This window comes from Podarcis bocagei (genome assembly GCF_964188305.1).
Source record: "Podarcis bocagei genome assembly, chromosome: 17".
NCBI classification, from domain to species: Eukaryota; Metazoa; Chordata; class Lepidosauria; order Squamata; family Lacertidae; genus Podarcis; species Podarcis bocagei.
Genome location: NC_138143.1, coordinates 40,468,153 through 40,481,879, shown reverse-complemented (window position 1 = coordinate 40,481,879; position 13,727 = coordinate 40,468,153). Strand labels below are relative to the sequence as shown.

At 44.9% G+C, this 13,727-nt stretch overlaps 2 protein-coding genes and 1 long non-coding RNA gene across 4 annotated transcripts; 1 reads left to right on the top strand and 2 right to left on the bottom strand.

Annotated features, from left to right (window-relative positions):
* Nucleotides 1-234: 234 nt before the first annotated feature.
* EMG1 (EMG1 N1-specific pseudouridine methyltransferase) lies at nucleotides 235-3,927 on the bottom strand. The gene is made up of 6 exons (XM_081176874.1): nucleotides 3,764-3,927; nucleotides 1,982-2,083; nucleotides 1,495-1,636; nucleotides 1,002-1,060; nucleotides 775-924; nucleotides 235-489 (listed from the first exon to the last, which is right to left on the bottom strand). The coding sequence occupies exons 1-6, from the start codon at nucleotides 3,896-3,898 to the stop codon at nucleotides 376-378; spliced, it is 702 nt and encodes a 233-aa protein (XP_081033000.1). The 5' UTR covers nucleotides 3,899-3,927; the 3' UTR covers nucleotides 235-375.
* LOC308577074 lies at nucleotides 2,084-3,740 on the bottom strand. Its single transcript, XR_014003413.1, has 2 exons — nucleotides 2,735-3,740; nucleotides 2,084-2,377 (listed from the first exon to the last, which is right to left on the bottom strand). It is a non-coding gene; the product is annotated as an uncharacterized lncRNA (long non-coding RNA).
* A 181-nt stretch (nucleotides 3,928-4,108) lies between the features above and the next one.
* PHB2 (prohibitin 2) lies at nucleotides 4,109-13,377 on the top strand. 2 transcript variants are annotated; one of them, XM_081176934.1, is made up of 10 exons: nucleotides 4,109-4,224; nucleotides 4,929-5,061; nucleotides 5,155-5,239; nucleotides 6,058-6,137; nucleotides 6,560-6,744; nucleotides 8,063-8,192; nucleotides 8,420-8,525; nucleotides 9,204-9,279; nucleotides 10,064-10,152; nucleotides 12,748-13,377. In XM_081176934.1, exons 2-9 carry the CDS (start codon nucleotides 4,935-4,937, stop codon nucleotides 10,142-10,144), a joined length of 870 nt encoding a protein of 289 aa, XP_081033060.1. In that variant the 5' UTR covers nucleotides 4,109-4,224; nucleotides 4,929-4,934; the 3' UTR covers nucleotides 10,145-10,152; nucleotides 12,748-13,377. The 2 variants fall into 2 exon arrangements, with proteins under 2 accessions (XP_081033060.1, XP_081033061.1); XM_081176935.1 differs by having other exon boundaries at nucleotides 4,124-4,221.
* Nucleotides 13,378-13,727: the final 350 nt, after the last annotated feature.

The following is a 13,727-nucleotide window of genomic DNA, read 5'->3' as shown; positions in this document are numbered from 1 at the left end:
CCCTTCTGCATTGGCAGTCACTTCTTTTTGCCTGCCACCTAAGAGAAGGTAAGCAGGGGTAGATCCCTGACACTGCTCCTACTCAGGTTTGTTTTTCCCATCTTACTTTGATCAAGCACAGCTGTATATTCAAATGACCTCTTGCAGTGCCTAATGAGGTGGATACCCAACCAAAGCAACACACAAGTGCCATCCTGCTGCTTACATACCTCTCTACTGAGACTATCCACCACATTAAAAAAAAACCATTTATTTATGCCCCCCAACAAAACATGAGGCAATTGTTACAGGTAGAACCCTGTAGCGCACATTGCTCCAGGACTTGGAGCAAGCAGTTAAGTCCAACTGCACAAAGTCCACATTGCATTAGTAAGTTCACACCACTCCCCACATCTCTTCAAAGGCTGTGGTGATCTTGGCACAAGTCAAAGCAGCAGAGAGTGGGTAGTTGCTTATAGAGATAGTCTTTTCTGTGTATTCCACATTAACCTGGAAAAGAAACAGCCAGCATGTCAGTGAATGTCTGCATTGTATTTTCTGTACAATACATCTTAAACTCACCAGAGCAACATATGGAAATTACTACCCCCTGAATTATGAACTACTTTATCCTCAAAAATATTCCTATAATAGGGCATTATAATCCTGTAGAGTAGACCATATGCAACTACATGCACACACTACCTATGAACAGTGCCTTGCCCTAAGGCCAGCTTGTGCATTCAGGTGATATTCCTGACTTACAACTGACTGGTATGGAAATGGGTGTCTTACCGAGCCGTGAGCAAAAGCGCCCACAGTGATAGCTATTGGGTCTGCAGTAGGGACTATGTCACGGACGTCTGTCACAGTAGAGGCCGAGAAGGATGTGCCAATCTTCGCGCAGCCTACAGGGAGGTGATCGGTCACAGGATTCTTAATTACCTAATAGAAGAAAAATGGACGGGCAAAAACAATCTTCCAAAGAATCACATAGTGAACTTGTAGATTTTGTTTTTTACCTTTAACAACTTCTGAGGCCCATCAGCAGCTCTGACGCTAAATTTGTGCAGCAACTGAACTGAGGAGAAAAAGGCAAGATATATTTACATTGGCATTACAGAATAGAGGCAGACTCTAAGATAGGAGAAATAAATGGGCAGTTCTCACAACTGAGGTATTAAAAATTGGATCTTCCCATTTTTGTAATACTGTGCATGTTTGGAATAGCTTTTCTCACCCTTGTACTATTGGGGCTCACACATGCAATGAAGCTGGCTGTTGGAAGATTCAGACTGGAAATAGGAAGAACTTATTCTACATAGTGCAACTGTGAACTCCACTAATTGAAGATATAATGGCCACCAGCTTGGGATAGCTTTAAAAGGGCTTTAGAAAAATACATGGAGAATAAGGCTACTATAGATGGCTACTCCCTCTCACATACAACCCTGCATTTATATCCACTGAAAGCATACAAGTTTCTGAGGGGAAAGCAAGCCTCTGTCCTCTTACCCATGAGGCCACAAAAACGATCAAAGGTGCGAGGGATTCTTGTCTGGGGATTGACTTCAATTAGAACATTCTTTTCTGTATGGATATAAACTTGGAGAAGGCCAGCTCGATTCAAGGGACTGTCCATGAGCATCAGGAGGCTCTGGGAAGAAGAGTGAGAAAGAAATAAGCTAAAACTATTCAGAAGCAGGGAAATTCGCAGCAGTAACATCTGTCAGAACCCTGCAATTGCGTATTTTTAAAAGGCAGTGTGAGAATGAAATTCCAGCATGCAAGTTTGCTATGAATCTTCAGTGAAAAGAGTAAAGGAAGCATTTGGGAACATTTGCCATCTGAATAATAATTTTAAAAGTTGCCAACAGTATTTTTAAAAGCTGTTGTATGGGAACTAAGTTTTCCTGTCAGAAATGCTTCAGAAATAGCAACACACCACAGAGGCGACTTAAAAGTACACTACTTTGATTATGTAGCAGATACATGAATGTACCTGGTGGGTGATGTCAGGTCGAACTGTTCCAGGGTCCCGGCCACTTCGCAGAAGCAACGATTTATGCTTGTCACAGGTCAGTAGCTCATAGGTTTTCCCAACCTGGACGAATAATCATTTTATTTGTTTACATGTATTCGGCACAATCTACAGTGAAGTGTACTCGAGACAGCTTACAATAAAATGCAACATGACGCAAAACTTAACACAAATTGGCAATAGAACAGTAAAATGAGACAGTTAAAATGTGCTAAATTGGGAATTGCACAGTAGATTAAAGGTTCCTTAGGTGCTAGCTGGCAAACAGAAGCCTGGCAAGTGGCTTTAGAAGCCCACAAGGACATGAAAGTGGCAGCTCTAACTCCTATCAGAGACCCATGTTTAGAGGTACACTACCTTGGAAGGGACGCGGGTAGCGCTGTGGGTTAAACCACAGAGCCTAGGACTTGCTGATCAGAAGGTCGGCGGTTCGAATCCCGGCGACGGGATGAGCTCCCGTTGCTCGGTCCCTGCTCCTGCCAACCTAGCAGTTCAAAAGCACGTCAAAGTGCAAGTAGATAAATAGGTACTGCTCCGGTGGGAAGGTAAACGGCGTTTCCGTGCGCTGCTCTGGTTTGCCAGAAGCGGCTTAGTCATGCTGGCCACATGACCCGGAAGCTGTACGCTGGCTCCCTCGGCCAGTAAAGCGAGATGAGCGCCGCAACCCAAGTCGGTCACGACTGGACCTAATGGTCAGGGGTCCCTTTACCTTACCTCAGAAGGTGGGGGCTCCATGCAGTTACCATGGTCAACTGCCATTGATACATTGCCCATGATGAATATATTATTAAATATTTACTTATACCCCGTCTTTTCCCCTGATGGGACTCAAAACATCTCCCCCCTCCCCACCCACAAGGCTTGATCTACACATAAAGCAGAGGTGAAATAATGTGCTGCTTTAAAGTAAATCAATTAAATGCATATACAATTTAAACTGTATTAATGTTTAATTGTTTTGTCGGGGGTGGGTAAGCAGGGTATAAAACAAAATGATTTCTGAATGATTTCCCTACGTGAAAAACCACCTACACACCATAGCGTGGCACATCAGAGATAGGTTTGACACCATCCTTTTGGCAAAACACAGGGCTGTGTGGGGCAATTCTTTTTCTTTCATCTGGTGTTGAAGTGACTTCAGAGCAATCCATTACAATCTACTGCAACCTAACAGGATGGCCCTTCTGGAATTCGTCACACACACACACACGAATTTGTAAATCTGTCTGTACCTGCCTACCCAGAGCTTAAATACAACATCTTTCACACACACTTTCAAACACATGCATTTATTTGGAGAGCATCCCTAGTTTGGCAGAGAGAGAGAGAAGATCTGAAATACAGGACGTAGCATTTTACTATTGAAACGCGGGACAATCCTGTATTATACATCCGTCCTTCCTTGCAGGGGGGCGATTTGATTTTTAAAAGGGGGGGATTCGAGAACGAGCTATTAACAGTTAATGGCCTTTCAGGCTTCCTCCGCGTGAATAGTTCACTTTTTGAATAATGAGAATTATATGTGTGTGTGGTGGGGGAGAGAGATCGGGATTTTAGAGATGCTTAGGTGGGCCATGGCCAGAAAAATAAGGTTGGGAGCCGCTGCCTGAGGGGAAAGGCCGTTCAGCTTTTCCCCTGGAAGCCGCCCTCGGCCGCCCCTTGTCTGAGGGAGCAGGGCGACCTCCAGGCCCCGCACGAGGCCGCCACCCCGCTTCGTTCTCAGGCCCAGCCGCGCCCCTTCACCTTCACGGTCTCCAGCGACGCTCCCTCCAGGATGACCAGCAGCCGCCGCTTCCCTGCGCGCTGAGGCGGCGGCCCCCGCTCCCCTCCGCCCGCCGCCTCCTCGCTCGGGCGCTTCCTCGCGGAAGCCGACGCCATCTTGACGCCGCGCAGGCTCCTCGAGGTCGGCGAAGCTGCTTCCTGTCGCCTGCGGGTCAGGGCAGGAATTACTTCCGGTCCCCCGAGTAACCCCTCCCCTTCGCTTCCACCCTCGTTTGGGGGGAACGAAAAATACAGAGGGAGCAGCGGCGAAGCACCGCTGGTGTTCAGGCGGAGACCCGGAAGTACTGTCCCCCGCGAGGTTTCACTTCCGGCAGCCCCGCTTGTCTGCCGGGGAAGCATTTAGCGAGCGGCCACTTCCGGTGTCCTTTTCCCAGGTGGGGCAGCGGCGTGCTGGGGAGAGGAAGAAGAAGGAGGAGGAGAAGGTGAGGGGTCTCTGCGCTCCTTCGAGCCTCTGTAGCTTCTGCGAGTCCTTGAGGCGACTCTTCTGAGGGTTGTGCTCCTGAGTAGGGATGAGCTCGCTTTGAGGAGGCCCCGGGGTGCGGTGCTTCTGAGCATGTCAAGAGCGCAGTTCCATGAAGGGGGAGCAGCCTCTCTTTCGTTTCCCCTTCCAAAAAGTGCTCTAATTTAACCAATTAATTAATTTTTATTGTATATGTGTTTGTGGTTGTATTTTTGGTTATCATTCGTTATATTTGTTTTATTTTTATTTTTCTCTTTTATTTTTGTTACATTGATTTTATAGTATGTGCTGTGTTTGTATGAAACTTAATATATATTATTGGAAGTCAAAAAGTGCTCTAAACGTAAGGAGTTCTGGCTCGAAATGTCATTCTGCCAGAAAGAAAAGGGGGGGGGGGGAGAGAACTAATTCATGTTTTTAACTCAGCGCTTAAAAATGGTCAGCGCCCCCCATTGGTGCTACGTGTAAAGATGCAGGATTCATGACTGAGAGGAATCAAAGAGGGACCTTTCTATGTATCCATGCTCAGAGAGCGAAAAATGGAAACATGTTTTCTGTGTATCGCTGCTTTTCTGGCAACATAAGAGTTTGGATAGGAAAACCTGCAGAGCTGTGTGAAATACATGGCTTTGGTTTTTCATTCTGTGTTTCTTTCCCCATATGAAGGTTGCCATGGCTCAGAGCCTGAAAGACTTAGCTGGGCGCCTGCCCACCGGCCCTCGGGGCATGGGGACGGCTTTGAAGTTGTTGCTGGGTGCTGGTGCTGCAGCCTATGGTATCCGTGAGTCTGTCTTTACAGGTAAGTCGGTGGTATTTGTGTCTGGTCATCTCCTACCTTTTGCACAATGCTTGGTGGTAACTACTGACTGCTTTTGTCTCTCTGTTTCCACAGTGGAGGGTGGCCAAAGAGCAATATTCTTCAACCGCATTGGTGGAGTTCAGCAGGACACCATTCTTTCTGAGGGACTGCATTTCAGGTACCGGGTCAAGAACTATGTTGGAAAGTTTAGAAGAACAGGAAATCCCAAGATGTTGTCATTCCCAGACAAATGTTTTCTAACAGCACCTCACCTCCAGAGATTCCTCATTATAAAGCATACAAACCTTAATTTAATTTGAAATTCTTGTAGCATGCCAATATTTTTTATCTGATCACAAACTCCTAAGAATCATTTGTCAACTCTTAAGAGGCACTGTATTTTTCGCTCTATAAGACACACCAGACCACAAGACGCACCTAGTTTTTGGAGGAGGAAAACAAGAAAAAAAATATTCTGAATCTCAGAAGCCAGAACAGCAAGAGGGATCGCTGCGCAGTGAAAGCAGCAATCCCTCTTGCTCTTCTGGCTTCTGGGATAGCTGCGCAGCCTGCATTCGCTCCATAAGACGCACACACATTTCCCCTTACTTTTTAGGAGGGGAAAAGTGAGTCTTAAAGAGCAAAAAATACGGTAAATGTTTTCTCTTGTGCTAATATAGTTTCTCCTTTGGCTAAATGTCTTACTGTGAAAACTTCAAGAAGTGCTGTTCATGAGAAAGTGAAACCCAAAAATTGAATTGAAGGACACTAAAGATTATTTGTTATTTTAGTGCGGTGTTATCAATGTGAATTGAGTAATATAGTTTACTAAGACATAGTATCAACAGAAGAAAATGCAGTTCTTGGGCAAGTTTTCTCTATCTTAAAGCACATGAGAAAAGAAAAAAAGTATTTGTAGGAATTCTTTATTTCCACATATCTGTACTGCTTGGTTTTGGACATCTTAATTTGGTATAATCTTTGTTTTCTTCCTAGAATTCCCTGGTTCCAGTATCCAATAATTTATGATATTCGAGCTCGGCCCCGCAAAATCTCCTCGCCAACAGGCTCCAAAGGTGAGGACATAGAGAAGCACATTGTCTTTTGGTTTTGTATTCCTCTCTTCAATAAACACAGGGTGATGCACATAGTTTATTCTACTTTCCTCTTTTCCCTATTGAATCTTTACAGTAATCCTGTAGTGCACATTAGGCTGAGAGAGGGTGAGTGGATCAAGCTTACCCAGTGAACTTCAGTGCAGAGAGGGGTTTTTCATTTGAGTCCCAAGTCTGAGCCCAGCCATTACATCAGATACCACGGCTACTTTATTGTCACTTCTTGGGAAGATGTGTTTTTCCATAGCCAGGTGTAAAGCAAGGGCTTCAGAACAATCTTGTACAGAGCAGAATGAATGGGTGAGATCTGGGTGCACAATCCGAGTTGGAAGGTGAAGTAAGACAAACCACTGGGACTATGCTTAGTTTGATTCTGTCTCTAGACTTGCAGATGGTGAACATCTCCTTGCGAGTTCTGTCACGCCCAAATGCCGCTGAACTACCCACCTTGTACCAGCGCCTTGGTCTGGACTACGAAGAGCGAGTCTTGCCTTCCATTGTCAATGAAGTGCTCAAAAGTGTGGTGGCAAAGTTCAACGCCTCACAGCTCATCACCCAGCGAGCTCAGGTCTGTTCACTTTCCATGCAGGCAGACTTACCTGTCCCAACTCCACTTTTCACCGGAGGAAGGGCTACGAAGGTGGGAGGTTGCAGGTTATTGGTGTGGATGCTACATACTTCCACTGCCTCACTAGTTCTTGATGGTTTAAGCCTTAAGAAATTTTCCATGGGATAGATGAAATCATTTGCAAAGTTTGTCATGATTATACATTCTTCCATTTACTGAGGCAATCTTCCCTCATTTCCATGTAGCTCAGTTATTTAGTGAAAGGTAATTAACTTACTTGGTGTCAGTTTTTAGACATTGCCATGGTAAGTTGCATGGTAAAATTTGAGGTCATTTAGACATACAACTGGATACAATTACAAAATAATATCATTTGATGGACAACTTTAATCCTGGATTAGACTAAAACAATATGGCATTGGTGGACATAATTGTCTGGTGGACTGAGGAACTGGAAAGCCTTTCCCCAATGAAATGCAAGGGCAGTTAAGCAGTATCAATATGTTTTAAGGTCACTTCTAAATATCAGATAAAGTTTCTAATGAGATGTGATCTGGCCTTTAAAATCTCCAGACTCTTGATTTCCTCCAGTAGCTTCATTTGGCTCTGGGCCTACCCAGTACTGGCCTCTGGAAGTTTCACATAATGATTAATGTGACAAGTAAAGTGATAACTCTGTAATTTAGCAAAGTAAGGAAAATTGAGTGGTGCTGCCCATGTTGCAAAAGATAATGTACCACCTTTGGAGATTTAAGCAATCACTAAAGAAAACCTGCTTCACGCATTTGGCGGAAACTAGAGTAAATCACCTGGAGATTATAGGTCCATAAGTCTGTTGGATATGACATTGGTTTCTGTATAAACATGACCTTCTGACCAAATGAGAAGAATGAACTAAATCAACATCATTTTTGAAGCATAGACTGGCTTCAGGTATGGAAGGTGTTTTCTTCTGTGTTCTGAACTATCTTATTAATAAGTGTACTGAGAGTTCTAAGAAATCTCTTCATGTATACTTCCCTAAGAGTATTTAACAGAGCTGACCACAAAAGGCTGTGCCTAAACCTAGAGCTTAAGAATTCCTTTGTCACAATTTTATTTTCTAACACATCAGCCGAGGTGACTAGCTCTCATTTTTTCTCATCTAGCTCTCATTTTTTCTCATCTGCGTCTCAGTGACTTGAACATGAAACTCTAGCTTTTTGAATTGGATGCTTTTCAAAGCTCTTGGGGATTCTCATGACTTTCCCTGGTCTGAAGGAAGTTGCCACCTGCTCACGATAAATGTGGAGGACAAACTGTTGGGTTATTGCTTTAGGTGTCTTTGCTTATCCGTCGGGAGCTGACAGAGCGGGCAAAAGATTTTAGCCTTATTCTAGATGACGTAGCCATCACAGAACTGAGTTTCAGCCGGGAGTACACAGCAGCGGTGGAGGCCAAGCAAGTGGGTGAGTCCAAACAAGTTCTGGTCCTTTCTCTAAAGCTGTGTTTGCATAAAGTCAGCTAGGACTGCTCCACATGCACAAATAGCTGGACATAAGCCCAGCTAAATGGAGTAGGGCTGTTTTTGACTAAATGTGCACAGGACAGGCCTGCAAATCTTTTAAAGAACGAAAGAAACCCCTGGAAGTGGTTGCAGAGAGATTCTCATGTTCTCTTTGCTCTTCTTCTCCAGCCCAGCAGGAGGCGCAACGAGCTCAATTCCTGGTGGAGAAAGCTAAGCAGGAGCAGAGACAGAAGATTGTTCAAGCGGAAGGAGAAGCCACAGCTGCCCAGATGATATCCTTGCTTTGCTGTGGGGAGACAACCATCACACAGTTTTCCAAGGGTGTGGGAAGTGGTCTCTTGCAGAATCCCCAAACTCCAGATTCTTGAGCTTGGACTGATATAAGAGGCATCGCATTGCACAAGTGAAGGGCATCTGTTTTCAGTTACCTGGAATTGCTGGTGGGAGAATTGGGGGTGCTATTAGGAAGATTTTTGGGTGCTGAGATTCTGAGGAGTTACCCTGCAACAAGAAGTTAAGCAGCAACTAGAGGTTATTCGCTCCTGAGGACTCTGCTTCCCTGTCCTCCCCTCTCATACCAGACAGCGTTCAAGTGAATGGGGTGCTCAGTTCTTCTCCATCATATAAAGCACGTTTCCTTAAATGTGCAGTCCCATTGCCTGCAGAAAGATGTTGGGACTATTTTATGCCAGCTAGTGCTGTGCTAGTTGATGAGAGCTTTGGAGTGAAGCATTAGGGGGAGCACTCTTGCCAAATACATATTTCCCCCCACTGATTCATTGATTCCTGGTGTGTAGCAACAGGATGTTTGCAGTTGTACAGAACTGTCTCCCACAAGACTGTGGCTTCGAGTGGAGCAAAGTAGTGCTGTGTTGATCCCAGGTGGGTGAGTTCAAGGAGGTGTAGGTCCCAAATTCCAAAATCGGGAAATGCCGCCTTAACATATTCACATTGGTGAAGCCCTCAGCAAGAACCCAGGTTACATCAAGCTGCGCAAGATCCGTGCCGCCCAGAACATATCCAAGACGGTGAGTTTTAGGACACTCGAGTTGCTTTCTTACCCCCCCCCCCAACAGTGCTTTTCCAGGCCAAGTGATGAACCTAAGGCGAATATGATATGCTTCCTCTGATGTGTCTCTCTGCCACACTTATTTATTACATTGGTCTGTGCATCTTAGCAGGGGCCTTGGAGCCTCTGGCCTTTGTAAAAGCAGACCCACATCATGTTCAATGTGCCATACCCAGCTGTGGCCGCTTACAGACCATAATGTGCCACAGGCCAGGAACAGGCTCACAGGAAGATCAGACACATGGAGAAGCAGAATGAACTGAAGCATTGCAAAGACTGATGGCCCTGGGCTAGGGGGAAAAATGTAGGATAGTAGATCAGAAATAAAATACTCTACATTCATAGTGAAAAAAGGGAGTAAACTTGAGTTCAACTCTTTCAAATCATCGCTGTTGTGGTTTCTTGTCCTTACTAGAACTGTACCCATAGTGGTGCCTTCCAAACTTTTTCCAGAACAACAACAGCAAAAAGGACTAGCAAATTATTTTTTAAAAAGAGACTTTCTGAAATTTCACCTGCAGCTGCCAAGGCTGTTTTTCTTTTCCATCCCCCTTTAAGCTTTGAGACTTACTTTGGCTAACAGTTTTTACAGTTCAGTGCTGAACGTTAATTCTCTGCCATTTGTTTGGAATTGGTGTCCCCCAAATGCTGGCAGAAGGAAGTTCTCTATTGAATGCAGTTATTTGTACCACTGGACCTTTGCTTGCACCCTCCTTGATCTGTCCCTTCCTTGCCTTTTACAGATCGCTTCATCTCAGAACCGTGTGTATCTTACAGCCGACAACTTAGTGCTGAATCTACAGGATGAAGGTTTCACTAGGTAAGGGAGTTTGTGGAGATACTTCCTAAAGCTTTTTGCTTACTTCTGTAATGAGCCTTAGGAGCTCCATCCCCCAAATATGAGTTTCTCGGAGGAATAGCAGAGCTTAAGAAATAAACAATGCCCCTTGTTTTCTGGGTGTTACATAAATGCACATGAACTGTCAGTCATCCATGCACGCTCTTGCTGTGTGTGTGTGTGTGTGAGAGAGAGAGAGAGAGAGAGAGAGAGAGAGACAGACAGACAGACAGACAGACAGACAGACACATGGACAGCTGTATTCCCAGATTTGTATAAAGATGAATAAACTGAGACAGGCATGTCCTATTCGTGGTCAGATCCCAGATCTGGGAACTGGTATGCTTACTTGTTCTGGACAGAGTTGCAATTCCTCTGATGGGAACGGTACATAGTCTGGGAGCACTAGTTCCACCTTCGTGCTACAGAGGTCGATGCCCCTCTAGTGACAGGGGGACGAATTCAGCTAAGTAGTCGGGCTAACGGAAGCCAGCACAATTGGACTTTCCCCCTTCTCCTCCTCCTGTGTGTCTGCCACGCCCTCCCCAGATCTGCCCAGGAGGGTTTGGAGAACTGAAACAGTGTGCAAGGGGAGGAGAGGCGAGAGAGTTCTGTTGGGCAACCAGAGATGCTTTCGCTCCCAGAATGAGCTCCTTAGTGCTATGTTGAATTCCACCCAGACTGCTTATTTCCAGTTATGCCCATTCCTGCCTTTTCCACTGTTCCCCGTGCATTGGTAGCTTCATTTCTAGAGTACAGAAATGTGGGGCTACTCTTTGTTTGGTTCAGGAATTTGTCACTAGTGTACAATGCTGCAACTAGAGTACTCCGCATCATGTCTTTCCACATTCATGCAACACTGGCACTTAAAAATCTGCAATGGCTGCTTATCTGCTACCAAGCCAAGTTCATGGTTTTATTATTGAGTTTGGATTTGATATTCCGCTTTATCACTACCTGAAGGAGTCTCAAAGCGGCTAACATTCTCCTTTCCCTTCCTCCCCCACAACAAACACTCTGTGAGGTGAGTGGGGCTGAGAGACTTCAGAGAAGTTTGACTGGCCCAAGGTCACCCAGCAGCTGCATGGGGAGGAGCGGGAATCAAACCCGGTTCACCAGATTACGAATCTGCCACTCTTAACCACTACACCACACTGGATCTTGTGCACACAAAGCCCTGAGCAGCTTGGGACCAGGATACCTGGCGGCCTGCCTCACCTATTTGTATACCACAGCAACCTTTGTGATCTTTCATGGCTAGAAGATGGTCAGATGAAACCCCGTAGAAACAGGCCCTCTCCCTTTGGGATACAGTTAGTTAGTTAGTTAGTTAGTTAGTTAGTTAGTTAGTTAGTTAATAAAATTTATACACTGCTTGGTTGTAAAAAACAAAACATTAAAGTGGTATACAAAATATAAAACAGTAAAACCAAGAAAAAATTACAACTCTACAGTGGTACCTCGGTTTACGAGCTTAATCTGTTCCGGAAGTCCGAAACCGTTCTTAAACCGAGGCATGCTTTCCCTAATGAGGCCTCCCACCACTGGTGCCCTTTCACCGTGTGGATTCTATTCTTAGACCGAGGTAAAGTTCGCAAACTGGGACATTACTTCTGGTTTTGCGGAGTTCATAAACCAAATAGTTCATAAACAGGGCTGTTCTTAAACCAAGGTACCACTGTACTTTAAAACATAATACGAAAGTTAAAAAACACTAAAATGGACTAAAATTACCTCAGCTTTGGAAAGTATATTTTTATGGTTAGCAGAGTGATAACTGTTTTACTGTTGGCTTGTCTGTTTTTAATATGATAGATTTTTGTAATGGGCTGTTTTTTGTATTTTTAATGTTTATTTCCAGCAATTCCTGATACTTGTAAATCTCTCTGAGATTTTGCTAAAAATGTTGTGGTACATAAATTACCGAAGTTGATAAAATAGTTCTAACTTTCTATGTCTCTCTCTCCCCGCCCCATTCTTCATCACCACTTTTTCGTTGCGCTTCTGGTTACAGAGGAAGGTAAGATAACAATATTTTAACTTCAAGTAGAGCTGCAACGTTTAACTGAATAAAATTCCCTCCTTCCAGGGAATTGGGGGAAGGAAAGAAAGAGAGACAAAATGGGAGGGTGGTTGCTTGGAATGGAACAAGCAGAGAAAGAGAAACCAGGGTGGGGAGTGAACTACTACTACTACTCAGAAGACTTCCAAGTTCCTTCCACCACCACCACCTCCCCTGTTGTTCCTTATGTTTTCTGAGTGGAGCATGTGCTGTTATGATTGACTAAGGCTGTTTCTTCGCTGTTCCTGCTCTGCTTTACTCCAGCCTGATTCTGTTCCCCCAAAAAAGTTTTTGATTTGAGATCCTACTGAAATGAGGCTGCATTTTAATGTTGTATTTTAATCTTGTTTTTCAGTTGTATTTCAATCAATTGTTTTTATACTTTGTGTTAGCCGCCCTGAGTCCGGTCTTGGCTGGGGAGGGTGGGGTATAAATAAAATATTATTATTATTAGCCCCCCACACCCATGTTGTGTGAATGTTCCTCATTGGCAACCCCCTTTTTTGTTGTTTCTCTTGCAGTGACAGCCTCCTGATCAAGCAGGGAAAGAAATGAACTAGCGGCTGCCTCCCAGACCCATCAAAATGACTGGCAGAATGGGGGTTATGCACAGCCGTGGAAGAGCCTTGCACATCTCTGCTGCCCATAAGTCTTCTCTTTGGCCTGGGCCTACTTTCCAGTTGTCATCTTCACTTCCCAACGCGCCATTAATAAGCCCTTTCTTGGCTCATCATCTGGTTCCTGTTTTGGGGAACGGCCAGCCGTGAAGGCCAGCTGTGGAAACAGACTTCATGCTGAGGTGGGGGGGGTAAACCTTTTGCTCCCATGGTCACTGATCCCACCCCACCCAGCCTGAAGGACTGGGTACAGGTGGGCAGCAGAGACCAGCCAAGGGGTTGGTTTTTAAGTAGATCAGATTGTTGCTCTCCTCTTCCTGCTGGGGCTGAATGAGACCTGAGTAGATATCATCCCCTGCCTCTCACATCAGTGGAGAGTTTGCTATCTTTGCCCCCTCCCCTGCCCCTGGCCCCCGCCGAGCACCTCGTCTCAGGAATAGATGGGGCTTCTGCAAGTGCTGTGATCTCCATTTATGTAAGTTCTTTTGCATCGTGATTCACAACTTTATACAAATAAAATCAGGTCCAAAACTCTTCTGATACCATTGTGAGTGAATGTTCATTTTGTATGGGGTGGATTTCTTAGAGTCAAGACAGAGAACTCATGCAAATGGCTGGGAAGCCGCCCATTCACCTCCCTCTAAGTCCTCTGGAAAAAAAATTTGCTAGAATAAGCTCCCTAAAGGGCTAAAGAGAGGGCAGATACATGCTTTAGTTCTCAGTCGACTGCTGTGTTTTCCATCTGCTCATTTAGAACTTTGTTAGAAATAACATTCTCCTTTCTGCAGAAGGTTTTTCGTTTTTGCTGTTATCCAAGAGCAGGTGGTGGTCTGTCAAGCCTGTGTAGAATACGACCCATTACCAATTTCCTTAGCACTACTTACATCCCC